This window comes from Canis lupus, chromosome X, assembly GCF_048164855.1.
Source record: "Canis lupus baileyi chromosome X, mCanLup2.hap1, whole genome shotgun sequence".
In the NCBI taxonomy this organism is placed as follows: domain Eukaryota; kingdom Metazoa; phylum Chordata; class Mammalia; order Carnivora; family Canidae; genus Canis; species Canis lupus.
The window spans coordinates 75,822,200-75,849,847 of record NC_132876.1 but is presented as its reverse complement, the minus strand read 5'-3'; the positions used below and the strand labels follow the sequence as shown (position 1 = coordinate 75,849,847).

The 27,648-nt window shown below is 40.2% G+C and overlaps 1 protein-coding gene across 10 annotated transcripts in view; it reads right to left on the bottom strand.

The window, feature by feature from the left end:
* ARHGEF9 (Cdc42 guanine nucleotide exchange factor 9) overlaps positions 1–27,648 on the bottom strand; it is a 211,944-nt gene that overhangs the window by 31,273 nt on the left and 153,023 nt on the right. For all 10 annotated transcript variants that reach the window (XM_072817441.1, XM_072817442.1, XM_072817436.1 and 7 more), the window contains 3 exons: positions 25,858–25,987; positions 13,553–13,684; positions 4,101–4,344 (listed from right to left, as the gene is read on the bottom strand). In XM_072817441.1, coding sequence (XP_072673542.1) covers positions 4,101–4,344; positions 13,553–13,684; positions 25,858–25,987 — 506 coding nt within the window. The remainder of the gene's footprint in view (positions 1–4,100; positions 4,345–13,552; positions 13,685–25,857; positions 25,988–27,648) is intronic.

Genomic DNA, 27,648 nt, shown 5'->3' with positions numbered 1-27,648 from the left:
TTGGGACTTCATCAAGATAAAATTTTTTGCAAAAAAAAAAAAGCTTTTGCACACCAAGGAAATAGTCAAAAAAACTAAAAGGGAACCTACAGAATGAGAGAAGATATTAGCAAATGCCATATCAGATAATGGGCTAGTATTCAAAATCTATAGAGAACTTATCAAACTCAACACTCAAAAAACAAAAAATACAGTCAAGAAATGGGCAGAAGACATGAACAGACATTTCTCCAAAGAAGGCATACAAATGGCCAACAGACACATGAGAAAATGTTCCACATCATTTGGCATCAGGGAAATACAAGTTAAAACCACAGTGAGGTACCACCTCATATCAGTCAGAATGGCTAAAATGAACAAGTCAGGAAACAAGTGTTGACAAGGATGCAGAGAAAGGGGACCACTCTTTCACTGCTGGTGGGAACACAAGCTGATACAGCCACTCTGGAAAGCAGTATGAAGGTTCCTCAAAAAGTTAAAAATTGAGCTACTCTATAACCTAGCAATTGCACTACAACACATTTATCTAAAGGATATAAACATAGTGATTCAAAGGGGCACCCCAATGTTTATAGCAGCAATGTCCACAATAGCCAAGCTATAGAAAGAGACAAGATGTCCACCAATAGATGAATGGATAAAGAAGAGGCAGTATATATAATGGAATATTACTCAGCCATCAGAAAGGATGAAATGTTACCATTTGCAATGATGTGGATGGAACTAGAGTGTATAACTAAGGTATAAGTGTATAAGTGTATAACTAAGGTAAAGAAGTCAACCAGAGAAAGACAAATACCATAGGATTTCACTCATATATGGAATGTGAGAAACAAAACAGATGCACCTAGGAATAGGGAAGGGAGGAAACATAAAATGAGATGAAACTAGGGAGACAAACCATAAAAGACTCTTAGAAACAAGCTGAGGGTTGCTGGAAGGGAGGTGGGTGGGGAGATGGGGTAACTGGGGGATGGGCATTAAGGAGGGCACTTGATGGAATGAGAACTGGGTGTATATGTAACTGATGAATCACTAAATTCTACCTCTGAAACTAATCATATACTATATGTTAATTAATTGAATTTAAATACAATGAGAAGGGATCCCTGGTGGCGCAGCAGTTTAGCGCCTGCCTTTGGCCCAGGGCGTGATCCTGGAGACCCGGGATCGAATCCCACGTCGGGCTCCCGGTGCATGGAGCCTGCTTCTCCCTCTGCCTATGTCTCTGCCTCTCTATCTCTCTCTGTGTGACTATCATAAATAAATAAAATTTAAAAAAAAATAAATAAATACAATGAGAAAAATTTTTAAATAAATGATTTAGGGAAATCCTAATGATATGATTGTACATGCAAAATGAGGATGTAATATTAGAACTGTTCATCATAGGGAGGTAGAGAATGGAGGAGACAGAATGATTCAACCACCTTAGTCCTAGGGGTTTTTTTGTTTAGATGTAAAAATATCAAACATTTACAAATGTTCTCTCTGGGTAGAGTAAATCTTATGTGATTTTTAGTTTTCTTTTTAATTTTTCTGTGTTTTCCCCCCAAATTTCCTATAATAAAAAGTATTATAATTAGAAAAAAACTTAATGTTTTAGAAGAGATAACATAGATCTGTCGGAAGGTATTTTTATAGATCCATCCATGTCCTTGCAAATAGCAAGATTTCATTATTTTTTATGGCTGAGTGTGTGTGTGTGTGTGTGTGTGTGTGTGTACCACGTCACAGATGGAACTAGAGAGTATTATGCTAAGCAAAATAAGTTTGTCAGAGAAAGACAACATATGATTTCATTCATATGTGGAATTTAAGAAACAAATGATCATAGGGGAAAGAAGTAGAGAGGCAAACCAAAAAAGACTAATAATTATAGAGATCAAATCAATTATTACCAGAGGGGAAGTGGTCTGGCAGAGGTGTTAAATAGGTGATGGAGATTAAGGAGTACAGTTACTGCAGTGAGCACCAGGCATTGTGTATAGGTGTTAAATCATTCAATTTTACACCTGAAATTAATATTGCACTGTACATTAACTAACTGGAATTTAAATGAAAACTAAGCAAAATTCAGGGATGCCTGGGTGGCTCAGAGGTTTGGCACCTGCCTTTGGCCCAGGGCGTGATACTGGAGTCTCAGGATCGAGTCCTGCATTGGGCTCCCTGCATGGAGACTGCTTCTCCCTCTGCCTGTGTCTCTGCCTCTCTCTCTCTCTCCCTCTGTCTCTCATGAATAAATGAATAAAATCTTTACAAAAACTAAGCAAAAAGTTTTTAAAAATGTAATTTCTGGAAGCTTTTCTATTAGAAGCAGATTCTTAAAGTTACAGGTTATTAGGGAATTGTGTGGGAAATATTATACTGGAACCAGAAAAAATGGTGGGGATCTTCTAGTTGATCTAGGGTCTGCATAAAGCATACTAAGACAATTCCTTTAATAGGTCTAATAATCTAGGTGGTATCAGAGGCTGCTTCTGCCTACCACTGAGAGAAGCAACCCAGTAGCATTTCTGTACCACTGTACACCATGTTCCATTGCAGTGCTCATATGCTAAAAGCAATTTGGCTTCAATGGGACTCAAAGTGAATTATTAATGTGCACTATACCCCAAACCTGAGGCAAGGACTAGCATTAGACTAAGGTGTGTCTTTTTGATCATTCTTCTTTATCTCTTAACCATTTAAATCCCCAACACTGAAAGAGAGAAGAATCCATTTGCACTCTCAAAATCATTTGCATTTGGACTCAATGAGTAGGCCCATTTTTCTAGAGGCAGTTTCTACCAGCTTGAGCTGGTAAATTAAACATTGGTAAATGTTTACCAATTAAAACATTGGTAAATGTTTTAATATACCAATTAAACATTGGTAAATGTTTACCAATTAAAACATTGGTAAATGTTTTAATATAAAATACTACTCTCACTTCAAGTGGAGCAAAAACAGGAACTCTGTCTTCTCAGGGAATTACAAAGCCTGGCTGTTTGGTATTTTTATGCTGGAATGGCAGCACTGTGAGCAACAGACCAGATGATACTTTGTAAACCACAAAACTATAGTCTATGGCACCTAAATCCCAGTTAGAAAGCAGCATGAAAAATCTCTCTGCCAGTTATATACCCCCTGGCAAAGGGGAAAAACATTTTTAAAGCCAAAAAAATTATGGTTTAGTGTGATTCTGAATCATGCAAGTGATCATAGTTTTAGAGCCAGTTATATTTTCTGTAACTTATTTTTAAATGCTTTCATACAGAGAGCTGATATATACATGCACATTAATTTTAATCTATGTTCTAGGGACATTTAGTTAACATATGAAGTGTCTTAATCTGGCATACACACTCAAGAGGTGATTTGTTAACACATTAAACACTCAGAAGTCTTTGCTTCAAAAGCCACTACTCCCAGCAGTTCAGTCACTTTAATGCAGCCTAACACATGTTAAAAATGAATTTTCATTGGTAAAAATGAATGTTATTCAAGATGTGTACTAGCCACAAATGTACTAAATGCTCTTTAGCCCTCACCAGACCTGGGTATAAAATTCCAATGAGCCCTATAGCCTTTACCCTTCAGAAGGAAGCCTTAAACTCAAGATTGAAAACAGGTGGTATGTCCTATCCCTTAAAGGATTTTGTCACCAGACTCTAACAAGAAAGTTAGTTGAATTATGTTGCTATAATATCAGCAACTCTTCCTTGACTAACCTCTCTACAGAAGATACAGCCATGTATCTAAGAATAAAACTAGGACTCCACTGAGATTACAGAACAGGTTGTATGATTGCTTTTGTGTTTGTTTGTTAATAAATGTTTATATGTTTAGGAAAAATGATATTAAAGTGTGTTTCCAGTGTAATAGTCTTATCTAGTTATGAGGCTGTAAGGGAGGCCAAATTATAACTCTTACCTAACTCTGATTAGTAAAGACTACTGGTATCTGCCGAAAAGGGCCTAATAATAGGAAACCACCAAAGTGGATTAGGTCAGTTTGCACCAGAAATATTCCCCTCTGCTTCTAGAAAAATGAAGACTAATTCAAATCCTCTATGTTCTTCATAGCCATATTCTTCTTTCTTCTCTTAGATCACTTACCAATTTTTTCATCTTCCTGTACCATTTTCCTCTCTTCTCTGAAAGCTCTGAGCCAGCGTATCTTCTCCTCCAGCTTTTTGGCAAAGAATAGATGTATCTCCTCAGTTTCCTTGTTGTGAAGCTTGAAGGCATTTTTCATGCTGACATTAAAATCATCATCTCTGCCATCTTCAATGTCAACTACCTCATATTTATCCATGTCAATGCGGCCTTTGTAGTACAGGATGTCTCTTCGGATCAGATCCTATGTAGGAAGGAAGAAAAGGCTTTTTTACTGTAGGGATGTGCAGAGTAGGTGCCATAAGAGTTGGCTCATGGGCTCAGCAAGACGCTAAGACTGCCATTGTTTTGGAGTACCAACAGAGGTTAGTTTGGTCAAATTTAGGCAGGTTAGCTTAGCAGTATGACATTGATAGGTTGGTTAACTAAATGCTCGTAGAGAAAGTCTTTGTCCTACATCCAAAGACCCTGTCTCAGACCCCAGCATCAATCTTTATATGTGTTTGTAAGATACATATATGGGAAAAAGGAAGCAGTAAGCCACACAATCATTGCTAGCATGGGCCTTTTCTTTTCCAAAATATTTGCAAGACTTCTAGAAGGATGAAATAAGCTGGGTGTTTGCCTAAAGTGTACTTGGGAATTTAAGCAGGCTAGTGAGACCTACATATCATAGTGGAGATGAGTGGTAAGAGTATTAAGATGGCCACAGGCTGCTGGCTAGGAATGGTTATATTGAAAGAGCTGAACACTTAGCACTCTAGGGAACTTTGGAGAAGGCCTAGTCTGATAGGAGAAATAGGTGTAGGAGTTAAAAGACTTGACTTTAAAAGTTAAAAGACTTGAATGAATCTCACAAATCTTATTGCATGAGAAAAATAAAAGTTGTAGTTGGATATACAAATATACAAACAGTATAGGCCAGATAGGCAATATACAAACAATATATTGCCTATCTTCTATCATTGCTGTTTTACTCTCTGGTATACAGAATTGGATTAATACTAACTCTCAGTCCATGAGACACTCATCACTAGTCCACACAAGGTACTCTTATTTCTCTATTTATTTACTTACTTATTTTTAATACTATATTAAGCTTGGTGAACCTGCCACCCAATTTAAAAGGTATCATGCTGAACAGACATTTCTCCAAAGAAGACATTCAAAATGGCCAACAGACACATGAGAAAATACTCCACATCACTTGGCATCAGAGAAATACAAATCAAAACCACAATGAGATACCACTTCACACCAGTCAGAAGGCTAAAATGAACAAACAACAAATGTTGGCGAGGATGCAGAGAAAGGGGAACACTCTTACACTGCTGGTAGGAACACAAGCTGGTACACCTACTCTGGAAAACAGTATTGAAGTTCCTCAAAAAGTTAAAAATAGAGCTACCCTATGACCCAGCAATTGCACTGCTAGGTAATTACCCAAAGGATACAAACACAGTGATCTGAAGGGGCACCTGCACCCCTATGTTTATCGCAGTAATGCCCACAATAGCCAAACTATGGAAAGAGCCCTGACGTCCATGGACAGTTGAATGGATAAAGAATGGATAAAGAATGGACTATTAACCATCAAAAAAGAAATTTCACCATTTGCAATGATGTGGATGGAACCAGAGGGTATTATGCTAGGCAAAATAAGTCAATCAGAGAAAGACAATTATATGATTTCACTCATGTGGAATTTAAGAAACAAAACAGATGATCATTGAAGAAAGGAGGAAAAAAGCAAATAAGATGAAATCAGAGAGGGAGACAAACCATCAAAGACTAAGTATAGGAAACAATTTGAGGGTTGGTAGAGGGGAGGTGGGTGGGAAGATGGGGTAAGTAGGTGATAGGCATTAAGGAGGGCATATGATGTATTGAGCACTGGGTGTTTTTTTAAAATATTTTTATTTATTTATTTATTTATGAGAGACACAAAGAGAGAGGCAGAGACATAGGCTGAAGGAAAAGTAGGCTCCCTATAGAGAGCCTAATGTGGGACTCAATCCCAGGACCCTGGGATCAGGCCCTGAGCTGAAGGCAGATGCTCAATCACTGAGCCACCCAGGCATCCCAGCACTGGGTGTTATATGCAACCGATGAATCACTGAATTCTACCTCTGAAACTAATATTATACTGTTGGTTGAATTTAAATAAAATAAAAAATTTTAAACAATTTAAAAAAATAAAAGCTATGATGCCACAGCAACCTTAAATTCCATGCTCATCACTCCTCTGGTTTCTTTTCTATACAGCTTTATCTCATCTATATCTATTCCACTTATATGAGTTTAAAAAACCTACAAAGAAATGCCACATAATGTTTAGGGATGCATACATATGTACAGAAATTATACCAAAAATATGACAATGACACATGCCAAATTCAAGAGCATACAGAGATGAGAATGGGAAAATGGAAGGAAGGAAAAGGAAGGGAAGGAGCAGAGAGTGAGAAGAGGAAGAATGTATTTGTAATGAATTATTTCTTATGTTGGATAATAAGTACATAGGTGCCCATTGTATTATTTTTTGTATCTTTTTGAATGTCAAATAAAAAAAAGGAAAACCAGAGGGATGGATGAAATGACCTGTGAACTTGTGGAATATAAGGTCTGATAGGTAGCTATCTCTCAGAATGGTCTTCCAGTCCCTCCTCCTCTTAGCACTGTCGTTGACTCCTTCCTGAGAGCACATTGTAGAGAGCAAAGTGGAGTCTCTCGTGTCAAGCAGGAGCCTGTGTCAAGCAATTGCACAAGTTAAAGGTACTGCAATTATGAGATATTGCTGGGACCAGCATCAGCTGACACCCCAGAACTGATAATAAGCAGAACCAGAGGAGGTATGCAGGGGCCCAAGACCAATTGAATCCCTTTAAAAGGGGGAGGATTTTGGTAGCAAACTGTCAGACTCCTCAGATATAACCTCTATGTAAGTCTGACCACTTCAAAAATGCAACTGCCACTGAAAGCTCTGATTGATCTCTGAACAGAACTGAGATTCTTCCCTACTTGAACATAATAAGCAGTAAGTGCTGAGAGCTGACCTGGATTGGACTGAGGTCTTATCTCAACTGCATACCCATAGACTAACTTTGAGTTTGGTTCATTAACTTCCTATACTCCTTCTGTTATCCTGTCATGTGGTTTGTCTTATGTCCTGCTCTGTGTGCTGTGTAAGAAGCCAAGTTTAATCATATGGCGAAATATCATTGAGTTTGGAATCCTGAACCTGCTTTATAATTGTGATTAACTTAGCTTTATGATTGAATAAAGCTGACATTGTGGAAAGATTCAACTCATGTGTATACCTTCATAGCATGCTCATGACACACATCTACTGTTGGGACCTGTGGTATGGCTGAGACTGGCCAAGAAGGTCCCATGAGCCACATCCTAATAGATGTCTTCTACTAGCCAAATTATTCTGACCAACTCTACCTCCCTTCTGCTTATATTTGGCCTTTTAGACAATTTCACAGAATCAGAAATGTTCACTAATTTTTATTAACATTATACAGTTTGGTTAAACTATTCCCATTCTGCTGAATTGCCTTGCATGCGTCTGTTCTCAGCTGCAGGCTACTTGCAAAGAATTTGCCTTTGTAAACCTAACTCCTCACACTGGTAAACTGAGCTTTTTGGTATGTCTGGGGAAGGCTGTCTTTAAGAATTTCCAACATTGCTCTATCAATCTCAAACCTCCAGGTTGTGAAATACAGGTGTTGTGGAATTAAACCTCTACATTATGCTTTTCCTTCCATAATAATTATGCATATAAGTAGGTTGTGAGTACAGATGGGTTCTGATCTTCTGGGTGCCCCTGGCATCAAGTTCACAGGAGAGAAAAAGGTCAACTCTATAGAGTAGGCCAATGTTTCTCCAAGCCTGATTCAGAGCCTAGGTTCCTTTTAGCATGCTCGAAATGGACAAGCTCAATCCTGGCCAAAAGGATGGGGTAGTTCCCATGCACTGACTTCCACAATCCTCAGGAATACTTTGAGATATATGCATAAAAAGTGGGCCTTGTCAGTCTAACTACAAAATCAGGACAAGCAAAGGAGAATGGATTGATGTGATCTAGTTTGATCTCATAAAGGCCTGAAACTGGACTTAAAATACTTAATACAAATACACAGAGAACTGGGAAGCCAGGTCTGGATCACATAGCTAATAGGTGGATGCCCATCTAACTAGAATAGGCAGCCTTAACCTCCCACTATTCCTAACTTCAGCTTATGAGACAGAGAAACAGAAAGGCTCCATAGAAATCTGTTTTTTTTTATTTCTTTTCCTGCTTCTATTCTTGCTAGGAACTGCACCCCCACCTCACTTTACACATATGTCTTATAATGCAAGCAGCATATGTCCTCCTTATAAGGGACTGGACTTAATGGTTTTTCTAGAATAGGTAATATCTAAGGAGAGATCAGGTGAGAATGACTAGACAAAGCTATCATGTGCGTATTCTGCACAATAGTAGCTAGGTATCTCAATGCCAAGATCCCCTGGCTCCAAGGAATAATACCTAGGCCCTCATCTTTGTTCAAACTAGTACCTAGAAGACTATGGGGACACATATACCAGACTATCATCCTCAAAACCCCCCCAGACCTTTTTTTAATCCCCCCAACCTTGAACTAAGATGAGACTCCCTCCTTTCCTTTCTGAGTTTCCCAGACACTGTCTGTATCTGCTCTCTCTGTATTTTCAGTAAACTCTGCTTTCACCTCCTGCAGGCTCACATTTTATTTCTATCCTTCATGAAGCCAAGAATGCTCCTGATGGTCCTGCAGGACCCCCTTTGGGTCCTTGAACCCAGCCTGCCAGCATTACCTGTAGCTTCTTTTGACTCTAAGTTGGTGTATTATAATCATTGTCAGCCTTCAAAACCTTTTTGAACAGTAGGTTCAAAACTACTACAGTAGGTTCAAAAGTGGTACTAACTAGTTTCCAAAAACTGGAAAGGATATACATGATCTTAGAGCTAAATTAAAAGCATCAACTGAAACTCCTATTGTTTCTTTAGATATTTAAGGATAACAAGAAACTTGAGAGAATTCTGCCTCTGTGGTAGGGGAACAGGACTAGAGAAATATATCATTAAGGTTCTTCCTTTGCCTACTCTTTCTAGCTCTCCAGAGGGTTGAATGTGAGTTTTCAGGTACCAGATTGGTTATAAAGCCAAGTTTAGGGATGTGATAGAATAGGAATGATTAAGAATGACCTACTGTTCAAAAAACCCCATCAGAAATGGTAGCTAAGGCCACAAAGCAGCATGCAACATGCACAGAAAGAGTGTGAGTTATACAAACTCCTAGCTGCTTAACCTACCAGCTGTGGTCTTGGGCAAGCCATTTTATCTCTCTGAACCTCAATTTTCTCGACTATGAAACTAGACAAGTAATCCTTACCTTGTAAAATGGTTATAAAGCTCAAATCTAAACATGCAGTTTCCAAGTCATGAGGCCAGCCTTATCTGATAAATGTGGTGCTGAGCTTTCTTGGTCCCAGACTAATTTTTTGTAGGCTTTTAAAACTCCTTTAATGAACCTAAAAATCTCACTGCCTCCTTTAGTACATTTAAACTTTCAAAATAAGTTAAATATTGTGACAAAAATAAATCAAAGCAAAAGTAACTGAATATTTTAAAATTTACATAGCTAGTTCTATGTCCTTGGAAATTCCATATACCTTTTCAGGGAGGCAGTGGTCACACATCTATACTTAGGCTCACACTAATATGTTCTCTACGCCTCAACAATGCTTTCTATTCCAATCATTCTAGCCTTCAAAGTCAAATTTACACATTCTTCCTCCTCAAAGAAGTCTTTCCTGACTGCATCTTCTACCTCAAGTCATTGCAGTTTCCCTTTTCTGAATGCTAGCACTGATAATGAAGACCATTACACAATTTATACTCAGTCACCACACTGCTGAGTTACATTAGTTCTGTTTCACAGCTTATAGTCTATCTTCAGTCTACTGAAGCTGTGCCCAGTAGTGCACCTTCCTTGCTCCTGCCTTACTCTGGGGCTGTCCAGGGAAAGACAGCTGGCAAAGCCTCAGAAGTTTCTCTGCTCAGCTTCTGCACATGGCAAGGGGACAAAGTCCTCTAGAGCCCTGGTTGCCTGAGGTCCTTTTAGGACCAAGCTGCCCAAATGCCACTTGGTAATGGTGGTCTAAGTGCTTTCATAGGGACACGGTGAATAGGTACTCACCACAGATGCTATTTAGGTCATCACAAGTTCCCTGCATACATGGGTTAGTTTCTAATAGCATGCTAACCTTCTTCCTTTTTTCTTCCATTCACCCAATTTGGAGGATATTAAGGGAACTAGTGCTTCTCCAGAAGGTCCCTAGCAGTCTGCAGACAAGCACTGAGCCTAGCCAGGGATCCAGCAAGGAGCCTACTCCAGTTTCTGACATTGCATAATTCAAACATCTGGGAGATAATTGAATTTGGCCTTACTGGGTAGTCATGGGGTTTATTATTATTTTTATTTTTTTTATTGGAGTTCGATTTGCCAACATATAGTATAACACCCAGTGCTCATCCCATCAAGTGACCCCTCAGTGCCCGTCACCCAGTCACCCCATCCCCCCACCCACCTACCCTTCCACTACTCCTTATTCATTTCCCAGAGTTAGGAATCTGTCATGTTAAAGGGGAAAAGAGAGAAAATGAGTGGGAAATATCAGAGAAGGTGACAGAACATGAGAGTCAGTTATTAAGACACTGTAAAACATTCTGTATAAATGACAGATGCTGCAATCTGGGGGAATGTAACTCTTAAGGACTGCAGCCTGTCTCACTCCCTAGTCAGTAAAGTCTTTCCTCTTTATTTTTTTTAAGATTTGTTTATTTATTTATGATAGACATACAGAGAAAGAGAGGCAGAGACACAGGACGAGGGAGAAGCAGGCTCCATGCCGGGAGCCCGATGCGGGACTCGATCCCGGGACTCCAGGATTGCGCCCTGGGCCAAAGGCAGGCGCCAAACTGCTGAGCCACCCAGGGATCCCCAAGTCTTTCCTCTTTAAAGAGGCGCCCTAGTTACTGCCCACTCCTAGCCTTGAGCACCATGAGTTTTCTCTCCAGAGCCTGAGAAAGGCACATGGGGCTAGGACTGGGCTTATGTTTCTCATTGTTGCATTCCAGCATCTAGAGTACCTTCATAATAACAAAATAATAAGAGGACGTCCGGGTGGCTCAGCAGTTGAGCATCTGCCTTCGGCTCAGGGCGTGATCCCTGGGTTCTGGGATCGAATCCAGCATTGAGCTCCCTGCAGGGAGCCTGCTTCTCCCTCTGCCTATGTCTCTGCCTTCTCTGTGTCCCTCATGAATAAAATAAACAAAAAAATAATAACAGCAACAACAATGGCAACAGTTGACTCTTAGCATTTATCATATGCTAGGCACTATTCCAAATGCTTTGGATTTCTGCCCACCCAGCTTTATTGAGGTATAATTGACAAATAAAGATTATATATATTTAAAGCATATAATGTGATATTTGATATATGTATACATTGTGAAATCATCACCACAATCAAGATAATTAGCATATATATCATCTCACACGGTTACTTATTTTTGTGATGAGAACACTTAAGTTCTAATTTCTTAGCAAATTTCAAGTATACAATACAGTATTGTTAGCTATTGGCATCATATTGTGCATTTGCTCTCCAAAACTTATTCATTTTGCATAATGAAAAGTTTTCACCCTTTAACCAATATCTCTCCATTTCCCCAAATCCCCACCAGTCCTTGGAAACCACCATTCTATTCTTTGCCTTTATGACTTCAACTGATTTAGATTCCACAAGAAAGTGAAATCATATGGTATTTGCCTTTCTCTTTTATTTTATTTAGCATAATGTCCTCCAGGTTCATCCATATTGTCACAAATGACAGGAGCTACTCTTTTTTTTAAGGCTGAATAATATTCCACAGTGTGTGTATGTCTGTGTGTGCATGAATGTATGTGTTGTGTGTCACATTTTCTTTATGCATTCATCCCTTGGCAGCTAAATGCTTTGCATTTATTAACTTAAATAATCTTCCCAACAATCCTACAAGGTAGGTACCTTTATAATACCATTTTATGAGGAATTATAGACATAGAACACTTAAGAATCTTACTCAGGAAGAAAAGCTATCAAATGGTTGAGTTGGGCTTTGAATCCAGACTATCTGGCTCTAAAATCTGTGCTTGTTTAACCACTGTATATACTGTCTCCCAATAAAGATTTGCTGAATGAATGAATAGTAACACCAAATATACAGCAATAAAATCCATTGCTAACATTTACTAAGTACTTACTGTGTCCAGGCACTGCAACTGTATTGTTTCATTTAACTCTCACAACCTCTCTTCTATGTAGATACCATTATGATTTCCATTTTGCAAATGAGATGATTTTAGACACAGAAAATTTCCCCACGGTCACATAGCTCATGGAAAAAAAGGTAATTGGTGGCCTTTTGTCTGGCCCTAGAAGCCATGCTCTTAACACTATACTTCACTGTTTCCCACTACTTAAGGTATTCCTCCTCAAAGCCTCCAGAAATAAATTCTATCATCAGCCTGATTTGGTACTGAGGAAAATAAGGACATGACCTTGACCTTAAAAAAACTGGTTCAAGGTTAGAGATAGTAGAGTCTAGGACTCAGGTGTTCTGGTTTCAAATCCCCATCTCTTTTCTGCTCCATCCCCAATCTCTGTTGGTATTGTTGCATTTCTGAGTCCCAAATGGTACATCCTCCAAGTCTGGGCCATTAATGCAAGAAAAAATGGCACAAAAGCCCAAAGTTCCTGGAATAGGAGAAGTTTTCTCTCCAGCATTATTATACTCTATTTAGTTCCTGATCCTCCCAGAATACAATTAAACCAACATAAATAACTAGTAGTTGTGACACATAGGACAACAGAGTATGTCTAGACTGGTATAATTAAAAACAAAGGATACAGGGAAAAAGCTGTTTGGGACAACTTCAGAGCTGTAGAAACATTAGTGGGTGACTGAGGAGAGAGGAAAGGGGATCTCCACTCTTCCTCAGAAAAAAAGGAAAGGAAAAAAAAGGAAAAATTTTCCAAATCAGCAAAATAATTTCCAGTGTAATCATCTCAGGAAGAAAATAACAAAACACATATATAACTAAAATAACAGGGCAATGAGATGCATAGTAGAGACAGCCTTCGTGGGAGACAAGAAGAAAGAGAACAAAGAGTCTTATTCTAGATTTTTTTAAAAGAAAATTGACAAAGAGGGAAATCAGCAAAAGTTTAAGAATGGATCACAAAATTAGAAGCCACTGGCATCTTTTCCCATCTACTATAATAACTACCTCATTGGGAATTGGGAATGATGGAGAGGGAGGGGCTGATGTTCCTGAGGTGCCCATCTCCCTCAGGAAAGAAGAGTTTGGGGTTACCTTCTTGCAGAGGACCATCTGGTGGTCAAACAGGAAGAAGACCCGCTGCTGGTTACGGCCATAGGGCTGGTAGATCCAGGCCATTTCCCCAGTGTAGATCAGCTCCGAGCTCCTGTCTAGGATGTCCTCACCCTGGGAAGAACATGTGATAGTGAGAGGCAGCCAGGCAGAAGGGATTGCCCTGTCACCTGCCTGGAAGCACCTAAAGCTGGGTATATACTGGGGCAGGAGGAGTACAGAAAAGGCCAGGTGGGGAAAGAAGGATAGAGAGGACTCCTTGGAATCCTTAAAAGGCTCTGTGAGCTGGAAAGACTCATGGTCTTGTTTACTCTCAGGCCAAATGAACCCTACCAGCACCAAGGCTAATTCTGGTTCTATGAGGTTCATTCTTATATTCATTCTCATTCTCTCTCTCTCTCTCTCCCCCTTCCTCACTTTTCTCTATGATTTTTCTCTTTCTGTATCAGTCCTTCATCCCATATCTCATCTCTTAGTCCCTTTTTTATACCTGAAGAGTAAACCCAAGCAAATAATAGAAGTCTCTCAGCTTCCCAAATGAGTAAAAAGGGGGACAGGGGAGAGCAAGAAGGAGATAATGATTGAGGGAGAAAAAGAGAATATATTCACTCTCTTGAATTTTTTCTTCTCATCTCAGTTCACTAAAATATATTGATTAAATAGGAAACTTCACAACTACATGATTCTTTGGTCTGTAATTCATAGCCTGAGACTACTTCCTCTCCTTGCTACATAGTCAGACAGAAAAAAGGACGAACATATCTGACTAGCTAATTCAATTCTACAGAGTTACCAAGGCCTCCTTTTCACAGTAACTCTGCTAGGTCACAGATATGTGGGAATGTATGTCATATGCCGAGCCAGACTTGGCCCCTGTTCTCAAGGAGCTTATGGTTAGTGGAGGAAACTAATGTAGGTGTGCACAAAATTCATGGAACAGGAGGCAAACCACACCAAAGCTCTGGGCACAGGGCTGTGTGTTCCAGAATCTATATGAAGATAGAGATAAAAATCAGTGGTCTAAGACTCAGGAGAATTAAAATTAGCACCTATAGGGGTGCCTGGGTGGCTCAGTCAGTTGAGCATCTGACTCCTAATTTTGGCTCAGATCATGTTCTCAGGGCTGTAAGACTGGGTCCCGTGTTGTAAGTCTGCTTGAGATTCTCTCTCTCCCTCTGCCACCCCTCTCCTCCTCTCTAAAAAATATATTAGCACCTATATGCATGAGACATTGTGCTATATACTTTCACTCTATCTCTTCTGAGACACACAAGAATACTGGGAGGTAGATAGTCTTACTCTCATTTTATAGCGCAAGGTAGAGAGATGTCAAATGATCAGCTAAGATCATCCAGCTCATTATATTGATATCCATAACAAAGACCCAATTCTGTGGCTCCAGAAAGTATACTCACTCTTGCCACTACATTATGTTGTCTCTAGGCTAGTCGGTCCCTTCCTTTCTCTGGGTCTCAGTTTTTCCAGATGTTATTTTAATTTTAAATTTTTTTATTGGAGTTCAATTTGCCAGCATATAGCATAACATCCAGGACTCATCCAGTCAAGTGCCCCCCTTGTTGCCCATCACCCAGTATCCCCAACCTCCCACTCACTTCCCCTTCCACCTACCCCTTGTTCATTTCCCAGAGTTAGGTGACTCTCAGGTTTTGTCACCCTCACTGATATTTTCACTCATTTTCTCTCCTTTCCCTTTATTCCCTTTAACTAATTTTTATATTCCCCAAATGAATGAGACCATATAATGTTTGTCCTTTTCTGACTGGGTTATTTCACTCAGCGCCAGGCCCTTCCACATCGAAGGAAATAGTGGATATTTGAAGTTTCTAATGGCTGAGTAATACTCCATTGTATACATATACCACATCTTCATTATCCATTCATCTTTCGATGGACACCGAGACTCCTTCCACAGTTTGACTATTGTGGACATTGCTGCTATAAACATTGGGGTGCAGGTGTCCCGGTGCTTCACTGCATCTGTATCTTTTGGATAAATCCCCAGCAGTGCAATTGCTGGGTTGTAGGGCAGATCTATTTTTAACTCTGTGAGGAATCTCCACACAGTTTTCCAGAGTGGCTGCACCAATTCACATTCCCACCAACAGTGCAAGAGGGTTCCCCTTTTTCTGCATCCTCTCCAAAATTTGTGGTTTCCTGCCTTGTTAATTTTCCCCATTCTCACTGGTGTGAGGTGGTATCTCATTGTGGTTTTGATCTGTATTTCCCTGATGGCAAGTGATGAGGAGCATTTTCTCATGTGTGTGTTGGCCATGTCTATGTCTCCCTCTGTGAGATTTCTGTTCATGTCTTTTGCCCATTTCATGATTGGATTGTTTCTTTCTTAGCTGTTGAGTTTAGTAAGTTCTTTATAGATCTTGGAAACTAGCCCTTTATCTGATACGTCATTTGCAAATATCTTCTCCAATTCTGTAGGTTGTCTTTGAGTTTTGTTGACTGTTTCTTCTGCTGTGCAGAGGCTTTTTATCTTGATGAAGTCCCAATAATTCATTTTTGCCTTTGTTTCTCTTGCCTTCATGGATGTCTCTTGCAAGAAGTTGCTGTGGCCAAGTTCAAAAGGTGTTGCCTGTGCTCTCCTCTAGGATTTTGATGGAATCTTGTCTCACATTTAGATCTTTCATCCATTTTGAGTTTATCTTTGTATATGGTATAAGACAATGGTCAAGTTTCATTCTTCTACACGTAGCTGTCCAGTTTTCCCAGCACCATTTATTGAAGAGACTGCCCTATTTCCAGTGGATAGTCTTTCCTGCTTTGTCAAATACTAGTTGACCATAAAGTTGAGGGTCCACTTCTGGATTCTCTATTCTGCTCCATTGATCAATGTGTCTGATTTTGTGCCAGTAACACAATGTCTTCATGACCACAGCTTTGTAATACAACAAGAAATCTGGCACTGTAATGCCCCCAGCTCTGGTTTTCTTTTTAAATATCCCCCTGGCTATTCAGGGTCTTTTCTGATTCCACAAAATCTTAAGGTGATTCGTTCCAACTCTCTGAAGAAAGTCCATGGTATTTTGGTAGGAATTGCATTAAATGTGTAAATTGCCCTGAGTAGCATAAACATTTTCACAATATTAATTCTTCCAATCCATGAGCATGGAATATCTTTCCATCTCTTTGTGTCTTCCTAAATCTCTTTCAGAGGTGTTCTGCAGTTTTTAGGGTATAGATCCTTAACTTCTTTGGTTAGGTTTATTCCTGGCGTTCTTATGCTTTTTGGTGCAATTGTAAATGGGATTGACTCCTTAATTTCTGTTTCTTCAGTCTCATTCTTAGTGTATAGAAAAGCTACTGATTTCTGGGCATTGATTTTGTATCCTGCCAAACTGCTGAATTGCTGCATGAGTTCTAGCAATCTTGGGGTGGAGACTTTTGTTTTTTGTTTTTGTTTTTGTTTTTTCTTTTGGGTTTTCTAAGTACAGTATCATGTCATCTGCAAAGAGGTAGAATTTGACTTCTTCTTTGCCAATTTGAATGTCTTTTATTTCTTTTTGTTGCCTGATTGCTGAGGCTAGGATTTCTAGTACTATGTTGAATAGCAGTGGGGAGAGTAGACATCCCTATCTTGATCCTGATCTAGGGGAAAGGCTCCCAGTGTTTCCCCATTGAGAATGATATTTGCTGTGGACTTTTCATAGATGGCTTTTAAGATGCTGAGGAATGTTCCCTCTATCCCTACACTCTGAAGAGTTTTAATCAGGAATGGATGCTGTCTTTTGTCAAAAGCTTTCTCTGCATCTATTGAGAGGATCATATGGTTCTTGTTTTTTCTCTTGCTGATATGATCAATCACATTGATTGCTTTACAAGTGTTGAACCAGCCTTGCATCCCGGGAATATTTCCCACATGGGCATGATGAATAATCTTCTTAACATACTGTTGGATCCTATTGGCTAGTGTTTGTTGAGAATTTTTGCATCTGTGTTCATCAGGGATACTGGTCTATAATTCTCCTTTTTGGTGGGGTCTTTGGTTTTGCAATGAAGGTGATGCTGGCCTCATAGAACCAGTTTGGAAGTACTCCATCTCTTTCTATCTTTCTGAACAGCTTTAGTAGAATAGGTATGATTTCTTCTTTAAACGTTTGAAACAATTCCCCTGGGAAGCCATCTGGCCCTGTACTTTTGTGTCTTGGAGTTTTTTGATGACTGCTTCAATTTCCTCCCTGATTATTGGCCTGTTCAGATTTTCTATTTCTTCCAGTTCCAGTTTTGGTAGTTTGTGGTTTTCCAGAAATGCGTCTATTTCTTCTAGATTGCCTAATTTATTGGCGTATAGCTGCTCATTATAAGTTTTTAAGATTGTTTGTATTTCCTTGCTATTGATGGTGATCTCTCCTTTCTCATTCATGATTTTATTAATTTGAGTCTTTTCTGTCTTCCTTTTAATAATTCTGGCTAATGGTTTATCTATCTTATTAATTCTTTCAAAGAACCAACTGCTGGTTTTCTTAATCTGTTCCACAGTTCTTCTGGTCTCTATTTCATTGAGTTCTGCTCAAATCTTTATTAACTCTTCTTCTGCTGGGTGTAGGATCTATTTGCTGTTTTTTTCCCCGGTCCTTTAGGTGCAAGTTTAGCTTTTGTATTTGAGTTCTTTCCAGTTTTTTGATGCTTGTATTGTGATGTATTTCTCCCTCAGGACTGCTTTTGCTGTATGCCACAGATTTTGAACAGTTGTATCTTCATTCTCATTAGTTTACATGAGTCTTTTTAATTCTTCCCTAATTTCCTGGTCTACCCTTTCGTCTTTGAGCAGGATGGTCCTTAACCCCCACGTGTTTGAAATTCTTCCAAACTTCTTCTTCTGATTGAATTCTACTTTCAAAGCATATGGTCTGAAAACATGCAGGGGACCATCCCAATATTTGGTATTGGTTTAGAGCTGATTTGTGACCCAGTATGTGGTCTATTCTGGAGAAAGTTCCATATGCACTTGAGAAGAATGTGTATTCAGTTGCATTTGGATGTAAAGTTCTGTAATATATGTGAAATCCATCTGGTCCAGTGTATCATTTAAAGCTCTTGTTTCTTTGAAGATGTTGTGCTTAGAAGTCCTGTCAATTGTAGAAAGTACTATATTCAAGTCACCAAGTAGAAGTGTATTATTATCTAAGTATGTCTTATTAATTGATTGATATCCTTGGCAACTCCCACATTCGGGGCATAAATATTGATGATTGTTAGGTCCTCTTGTTAGATAGATCATTTAAGTATTATATAGTGTCCCTCTTCATCTCTTACTACAGTCTTTGGGATAAACTTTAATTTATCTGGTATAAGGATGGCTACCCCTGCTTTCTTTTGAGGACCATTTGAAGGGTAAATGGTTCTCCAACCTTTTATTTTCAGGCTGTAGGTGTCCTTATGTCTAAAATGAGTCTCTTGTAGACAGCAAATAGATGGGTCTTGATTTTTTATCCAGTCTGAAACCCTACACCTTTTGATGGGATCATAAAGCCCATTCACGTTCAGAGTTACTATTGAAAGATATGAGTTTAGTGTCATCATGATACCTATTCAGTCCCTGTTTTTGTGGATTGTTTCCTTGGACTTCTTCTTTCTTTTACAGGGTCCACCTTAATATTTCTTGCAGAGCCGGTTTGGTGGTCACATATTCTTGCAGTTTCTGCCTATCTTGGAAGTTCTTTATCTCTCCTATTCTGAATGAGAGCCTTGCTGGATAAAGTATTTTTGGCTGCATGTTCTTCTCATATAGGACCCTGAATATATCCTGCCAGCCCTTTCTGGCCTGCCTGGTCTGTGTGGAGAGGTCTGCTGTTATTCTGATACTTCTCCCCATAAATGTTAGGGATCTCTTGTCTCTTGCTGCTTTAAGGATCTTCTCTTTATCTTTGGAATTTGCAAATTTCACTATTAAATGTCGAGGTGTTGAGCGGTTTTTATTGATGTTGGGGGGGGGGTCTGGCTCCTGGATTTGAATGCCTGTTTTCCTTCCCAAGTTAGGGAAGTTCTCAGCTACAGTTTGTTCAAATACAGTTTCTGGACCTCTGTCCCTTTCGGCACCCTCAGGAACCCCAATTAAATGCAGATTTTTCCTTCTCAGGCTGTCCTTTATTTCCCTTATCCTATCCTCATGATCTTTTAATTGTTTTTCTCTTTTTTCCTTAGTTTCCTTCCTTGCTATCAACTTGTATTCTATGTCACTCACTCCTTCTTCTACCTCATTAACCCTCATCATTAGGACCTCCCATTTGGATTGTATCTCATTTAGTTGATTTTTAATATCGGCCTAATTAGATCTAAATTCTGCAGTCATGAAGTCTCTTGAATCCATTTTGCTTTTTTCTAGTGCCACCAGTAGCTTTATAATAGTGCTTCTGAATTGGCTTTCTGACATTGAAGTGAAATCCAAATTTTGTAACTCTGTGGGAGAGAGTACTGTTTCTGATTCTTTCTTTTGTGGTGTTTCCTTCTAGTCATTTTGCTTAGTGTAGAATGGTGAAAAACAAGTTGTACTGGAAAAAGGAGAAAAAGACAGAAAAAAGGGGAAAAAAGAAGAAAGGGGGGAACAAATAGAAAACAAGAAACAAGGGGGTTATCCTCTGATTCTATATACTGTAAATCCCTTGATTTCCCCTGGAACTTTCCTGCACTGCTTGGTCAATAACTTGCTTTTATCCTGTCCTTCTAGCTGGTGCTCTGGGGGTGGGGCCTGCTGTGTTGATTCTCAGGTGTGTGTAGCTGGGGGAGCTGCCCAGCCCCCTGCCAGGGGCAGGGCTCAGTGGGAGCTGTTTTTCCTGAGTCCCCTGCTCAGTCCCAGGTACAAGTTGACACTAGGAGGAACAACAGTGGTGGCGGCCAGCTCTCCAACTCTAGAGTCAGCTCCCATAGCAACTACCAGAGCTGTCAGTCCGCAGGGGCCTGGATGCTTCGGGGGCAGGGAGCGCCGATCTGCACAGGTAGGGGCTGCTCGGCAGCAGGAGCGCCCTTGCTGTCCTGTGTCCTCCTGCTCTCTGCCTGTCCCGGGGGGAGCGCCGGATCCTGGGTTGTGTCCCCGGCACCCTGGGCTCTGGGGCCTGCACCACTGTAATCGTCCTCTGGGGGGCCGGCAGCCCCCTCCATGTAGCTGCCGCCTGAGCTGCCACCTGAGCTGCTCCCGGGGCCTGCCGGGTGTGGGCTCCAGCCCTTTAGGGTGCTAGGCCCGCACTGTGTGGTACGCTCTCCCCTGGGGCACAGTTCCACTGTTAGTGCCCCTGGGAGCCTGAGGGCATCCCTGCCTCTCCTGGGATCCTGCCTGAGCTCCCTACAGGTGCCTTTCCATCCGGGAAGATTTGTAAAGCTCCTGCTTCTCCAGGCCTGGGCTTTCCTGTCCTGGGGGCACCTGCCCCCAGCCTTAGCCCGGATCCTCATGGGGCCCCTCCCCCTTGGATGCGTTTTTATTTCTTTATTTTTTTTCCGTCTTCCTACTTTGATAGAAGCGCAAATTCTTCTCACTGTAGCATTCCAGCTGTTCTCTCTTTAAATCTCAGACCGAATTCATAGGTTTTCAGGATGATTTGAAAGTTATCTAGGAAAGTTGGTGGGAATAGGTGACTTGGGGACCCTACTCTTCCACCATCTTGCCTCTACCAAACTTTTCCAGTTTTTCCAGATGTTAAATGTGGTATATGAGGATGATCTCCAAGGTCCTAGCCCTGATACTCCATGTTAATATCTCGGCCTTGTACCCAAAAGTTTCAAGTCAAGATGAGAGATGGAGATCCCTGCATCTTCCTAGAAATAATCACAACAGCCTAGACATGGCAATGGGCCAAAGAGAGGGGTAGCTGGAAATGGCATTCTTGAGAATACCACTTTTTGCAGTCTATGGGGTGAGAAGGAAAAGGGGAGCTCAGTAGAAATATTTTTTTAATAATATAACCTCAAAAAGAAAGCTCAGAGATACTACTGTGACTTCAGACTCCATTTCAGGGGTACCTTGGAACTTGAGTAACCATTCATTCCTGCGGGGCCCACATACTAACACAGAACTTCTGGGAGCGTAAGCTCTCAGGGTGAGGAATTTGTGTGGGCTTTCCTGTTAGACGCATGGGAAGCTGAGAATGGTACCAGTCTGCCATGTCCCACCCTGAGGCAGGACAGAAATATGTGCCACAGTCCATTTTGAATATGTATAAAGTGAATAAAAGCCATAAAAACAGGCCAATGCCAAAGAAACTTGGCTTTTAGGATAACTTTTAAAGTTATAACCACTGTACCAGTCAGGAACATTCTTATTTTAAGTACTTGGCACACATAACTCCACTAAGAAGGGAAGGAATAGAGGAAGGGGAAGGGGAAAGGGAAGGGGAAGAAGGAAGGGAAGGGAAGGGAAGGGAAGGGAAGGGAAGGGAAGGGAAGGGAAGGAAGGGAAGGGAAGGTACGGTACTTTAGCTCTTAAATAGATGCTTTTGCAGGTTTTTGGGTATTACACAAGCAGGCTGTTATGGGAGGGGTACCACCACAATCATATATAGTCAAATTCTTAAACATGAGGAGCAAATTTGGGCTCCTGATAAAAATCTCCAGGGGAAAAAAAGGTTAAAAGGAAGCTGCCAGGTATATAGTCCTTATCCCTTTCTTTCAAGTGGATCTAGTGAGTGTGAAGGGCAGCAATGTGATAGCTCAATCAAACATCAGCATCAGAGAAATTAGAAATATAAATTTCCCTGAAATTATAGTCCATGGGAACAGGCTCTTCTCCCTATTGTTCCACTAAGATGCTCTAATGTATTGATTATTACTTAGAGGTGTGGGTGATACTTTCACTCATCCATGTATTTTTTTAGGAATCCTAGGAGGTAGGACAGAGGAGGTACTTCATGAAGTCCAGTCCTCATAGGGGGGCAGGGAACAGGGATGATAACTGGAGTTGAAAAAAAAAATCCCTGAATATTTATGGAATTAATTGAGGCATGGTCAGGTCTGAATATAATACAAGGCTTCCTACTCTCTAGCAAGATGTTCTGAATTATTGAGTAGGTACCAATTACCTGTATGCTATCAACCCTCAACCATCTTTCACAATTCCTTTTCAAAGGAGATTAAGCTCTGAAGATTTCCCCTATGATTCTTCTTTTTAGTTTGACAAATTAAGCTTAAATTATTATGTAGATGCTTTGAAAACCACCGTATTTGTTCAAACATCTAGGGGAGGGAAAGAAATCATTTTTCTTGATTTGCAAGGCTTGTCCAAAGCAGCCCTCAGCAAGCCGGAAGGACCTCTCTCTGCTTGTGCAACTACTTGGACAGGTAGAACATACAGAGAACCTATACCAGGGAACCAGTGAGGTTTGGCCACTTACGTCAATAGCTAGCAAGCCATGGAGTGGACATATCCTATTGCCTTCTGGGGGGTGGTCCTCTAGCATTCAACAACCTCTAGTCATACTAGGATTTGGATATTCCCCCAAAGGAAGTCTTGCTGCCTTGCTTAGATATGGACTTTACTGCCTTTACTGCCAAAACAAGTCCCTGTAGTATCACAAAGAAAAGAAAATGGGCTGTGGGAAGCAGAAGGTTTAAAGAAGATGTTGTGCAGCAGTGAAAAGAATACCACAGAGAGAACCTGGAAATCAGATTAAAATTTTAGCTTTATGGTCTTGGTAAGGAATAAACTTCTCAGACTTTCACTATCATTATAATGAGTATGTGTGTGTGTACGTGCGCACACGTGCACGCAGGTGTATACATGCACATTTGCATGACCATGGCCAGAATTGTTGATGGGAAGTGTAGTCCCTTAAAAGCCCTGGTGACTGACATTCTAGAAGTCTTGAAGACTAGATATGACAAACATGACACTTTAGGTTTGTCCTCTGAAATGTACCCATCAGGATTCGCTGGAGAAAAGCTTCCAAGAAGACAACTCTTCTAGAGCTAGTAAGTTCCACAGTGACCCCAGAGTCTGAAAAAGGAACCATGAGGAATTTTTCTTCTTACCAAACTAGACAAAGAAGGGCTTCACCAAGCAGCAAGGTGTCAGAGTTGTACATATGGGCTTGGTTGAGATTAGAAGACCAATCAATCATGCTAACAAAGGAGGCAGAGAGTAACTGTTCTCCCATCAATCCTGGCTCAAAATTTCCTTTTTGTTTCCTACCTCCCCATGTCCAGAAAAACATACTTGAAATTCCGTTTTAGGTGCTGAGTCTTTAAATCATAGTTCAGTGCTTTCGAGTTTGGTATTAATGAGACTCCCTGGATAGGCCAAGGAATTTCAAAGTTGTTGGTCCTCTATGACTCCAGCTTCAATGACTGGAAGCCCAGAGGATATAGAGGAATTAGAAGATCTAGGCATTGAGAAGAGGAAAGATGTTCCAGGGAATATGAAGACAACTACTGCTGGGTACCTCCTTTTACAGAGAACCCTGCAGGGGTAGAGAGAAAGGGGCCTGCTAATCAGCCACAATTTCAGAGTGCCTTAGAATTGATGGGCTTGCTAGAGGTGATTTGGTCTAGCCTTCTGCTTCTGATCAGGCAACTAGCCAAAGTAAGCCAGACACAAGGGAAGGAGGAACCATGATTCCCTAATAAGTTTGGGCCAGTGTTGGTTTCCTCTTATGAGCAACAGAATCTCTTAATATAGATGCATTCTTCTCTCTTCATCTCAAACAATCACTGCTGTTTTCTTATGGGGACATTATCCTTCAAATAAGACTAAAAAGTATAGCAAAAACTCAGAATTTTGGTCTTTTCCAGTCATTTACATTAAGAAAGATTAGAAGTAGTAGAAACAAGGAAAGATGATTTTTTTCTAGATTTTGGTAAAATAGCTGTTTGCAAGAATGGTGCTGGGCATCCCAGGTGGCTCAGCAGTTTAGTGCCGCCTTTGGCCCAGGGCTTGATCCTGGGGACCCGGGATCAAATCCCACATTGGGCTCCCTGCGTGGAGCCTGCTTCTCCCTATGCCTGTGTTTCTGCCTCTCTCTCTCTCTCTCTCTCTCTGTCTCTCATGAATAAATAAATAAAATCTTTAAAAGAAGAATGGTGCTTAATCTTTTTAGAATGTGCTAAACTGGGATGCGCAGGTGGTTTAGGGGTTGAGCATCTGCCTTTGGCTCAGGTTGTGATCCCAGATAGAGTCCTGCATCAGTCCCCCAAAGTGAGCCTGCTTCTCCCTCTGCCTATGTCTCTGTCTCTCTCTGTGTGTGTCTCTCATGAATAAATAAATACAATCTTAAAAAAAGAATGTGCTAAACTGCTTGAAATATTAGGGAGATACTACCTCTCAATCACAGGGAATGATACCTAAGTTGAGATAAGTGAAATAGAGAACTGGCTCAACTTCTACACTGTGACTATGAAGCTTAAAAGTTGCCATACTCTCCCTGGTAGCATGATCAGCCTTTCTCATCTTGGTTATGTTAGCCTGTACACTGTCAGATTTCACTATGTGGGTCTGAGAGATAAATGTGAAATACTGTGACCCCTGCTTCTCTTGGTGGGCACAAGAAACAAATGCTAAATGGTGTACTCAACACATATACCTGTGGGGCCTTGTAATTCACAGCTATTTCTATCGAACAGAAACCCAAGAACCTCAACAGAGTAGTGGCATTACAGAAGCAATAGCTATATTTATTTGTTAGGTTGTATATATCCTCTGCAAGTGAGTATCTTAGGAAAGGAACACTTTAGTGACTTTACTCACTAAACACTTTCTGAGTTCAGAGAAGTCATGGCTGTTTCCAATGAAATAGGAGGCTGTCAGGAATTATTTTTATAAGCAGATGATAAAAAGCAGAATTTAGTCTTTTGATTAGGAAGGAGTGATGACTTTGACCTCAAGTGTGCAAGCTTGGGTAGACCTAGTAAATGTGTCAGGGTAATCTTACCAATGTAAAAAGAAGTATGTTGGTTGGCCTGCACCATAGAACCAACTTTATATTCTGTGTCTGGGAGTGAATTAGTATATACTATTTCTTATTCAAGTGTTCATCTAATGGTGATAAAACTCCAGGAATGGAAAGAGGCTTGAAAGTCTATTGAGTCAATCCATTTTTTTCCTGGCATCATCCAGAGAGATGAACCTTTTTTTTTAATGAAGTGTTGCCTCAAAGATTTCTCTAACCTTCTTAGAAAGCTATTCAAGTACACAATGCCACCCATTAGTAGAAAGTTTTGCCTTGGCTCTAATCTACATCCTTTCTGCTGCTCTTTCAGTTCAATTTTTGGCTAAGATGTGATATTCTAGCTAAGTTATTCAGACTTCCCAGTACCCCTGTTGGTAAGGATCCTACCTCCCAGTCTAGGACAGATGCCTGCCACTGGGCAATCTTATCAATATTCTCCAAACGCCGCTTGCGTTCATTGATCTGCTGAGTCACATTTCTCATGACAGCCAGAGCAGCTGCCACATATCTGTAGTCACTGTGAAGACACAAAAGTACAAGTTGGATGAATCAATATGTTAGAAAAACAATGTGTTGGATGCCAACCATAGCATCCATTCTTCTCTTCCTACATAGTAACAGAGCCCTGATTTTCAGGTGTAACCCATACCACATGGAGTAAAAGATTATATTTCCTATCTTCCTTTACATTAAGGAATGCCTATGTGATTATGTGCCTATGTGACATGTAAATAGAAATTTTGAGCAGAGATTTTCAGAAACCTCCTTTAAGGAAGGTAGCATATGCTTCTTTGGCCCTTACTCAATCCTGATGCCTGGAACGTAGATGTAATGGTTGAAGTTCTAGCAGCCATCTTGGACCATAAGAAAAAGGTCCCTACTCCTTGGGATAGGATAACAGAAAATTGGAAGGAGCCCAACTCTCTGATGACCATAGAACTACTATAGCAGATATAGACTGCCCAACTACAGACTTTTTTTCATGTGAAATGGAAATAGACCCTTATGTTTTTTTATAGCATTATTTTTGCGTCCAATCTGATACAACCAGCCAGTAATCAAGAAGGGAACCTTCTACATGGCATGGTCCAGAGCCTTACCATGCCTTCTACCATTTATTTCTAGATAACTCTGCCCAAAGTCACTGTGAAATAATATCCACTCCTTATCTCCAGTATGATATAGAGATAGGATATAATACAGTGGTTAAGAACAGATTCTGGATCCACACTCTTTGGGCTCAAACCCTAGTTTTGTCACTGATTAGTGGCCTTGGGTAAGTCTCACTGATTCTCTCAATGACTCAGTTTCTTCATATGTGAAATGAGGAAAATTATAGGAGGTTTGTTGAGGGTATAATCATCCACATAAACTGTTTTACTCTTGGCCTATAGTAAATGTTAGTAGTATTATCAATACAAATCAAACATTTCTCTAGTATAGACACCACATAGTTTGCCTCTCAAAACATCTAGTCCCGGAAGTGCAAATTTTAGGCAGTTTCCTGGGACTTTGGATTCCCTACTTGTTGAAGGTTATACCATCTTGCTCAGTTTTTTCTGCTTATCTGATCTGATTTCCAATCAAATGGTTCCTCTGAAAGGCAGATTAAAAGTGAGATCCCAGTCATTTAGTGGAGCTACAATAGACCAAGAGGCCAAGAGAATGAATTATGATTCATTCTTAACTAACCTTTCCTTAGAAAAGTTGAACAGGCTTAGTGGTTAATAAATTGGTCACTGTCCCAGCATGAATTAGAAAGAAGAAAGGATGAAAAAAAAAAAAGATAAATGGCAACTGTCTTTTTCTTTCCTAATACATTGAAGTATAGTTTTGTTGACCAATCATAGGGACAGGGAAGTTAGTTCTAACTGACAGGTCAGACACCATGTAGCACCTCCTCTTAGTTGGCCTCCTTGTGTTCTCTAAACACTTGCCAGATCAGTCTTCAAATATAACTAAATTTTATCACCTCCAGTGACACTCACTATATATCCTAACAATTTTATTCTGTCTCGAGACAACTTTGTTTAAAAAAAACCTCTTATTTATTTATTCTGATTTATTTATTCTTAGCCTTAATAAATGTTAGCTATTACAAGTTTTTCTTCTGGATCCAACTTCTGACTTATGTTGAACTCATGGTTGACTAATGCTTCCTAAGTCTCTTTAAAATTT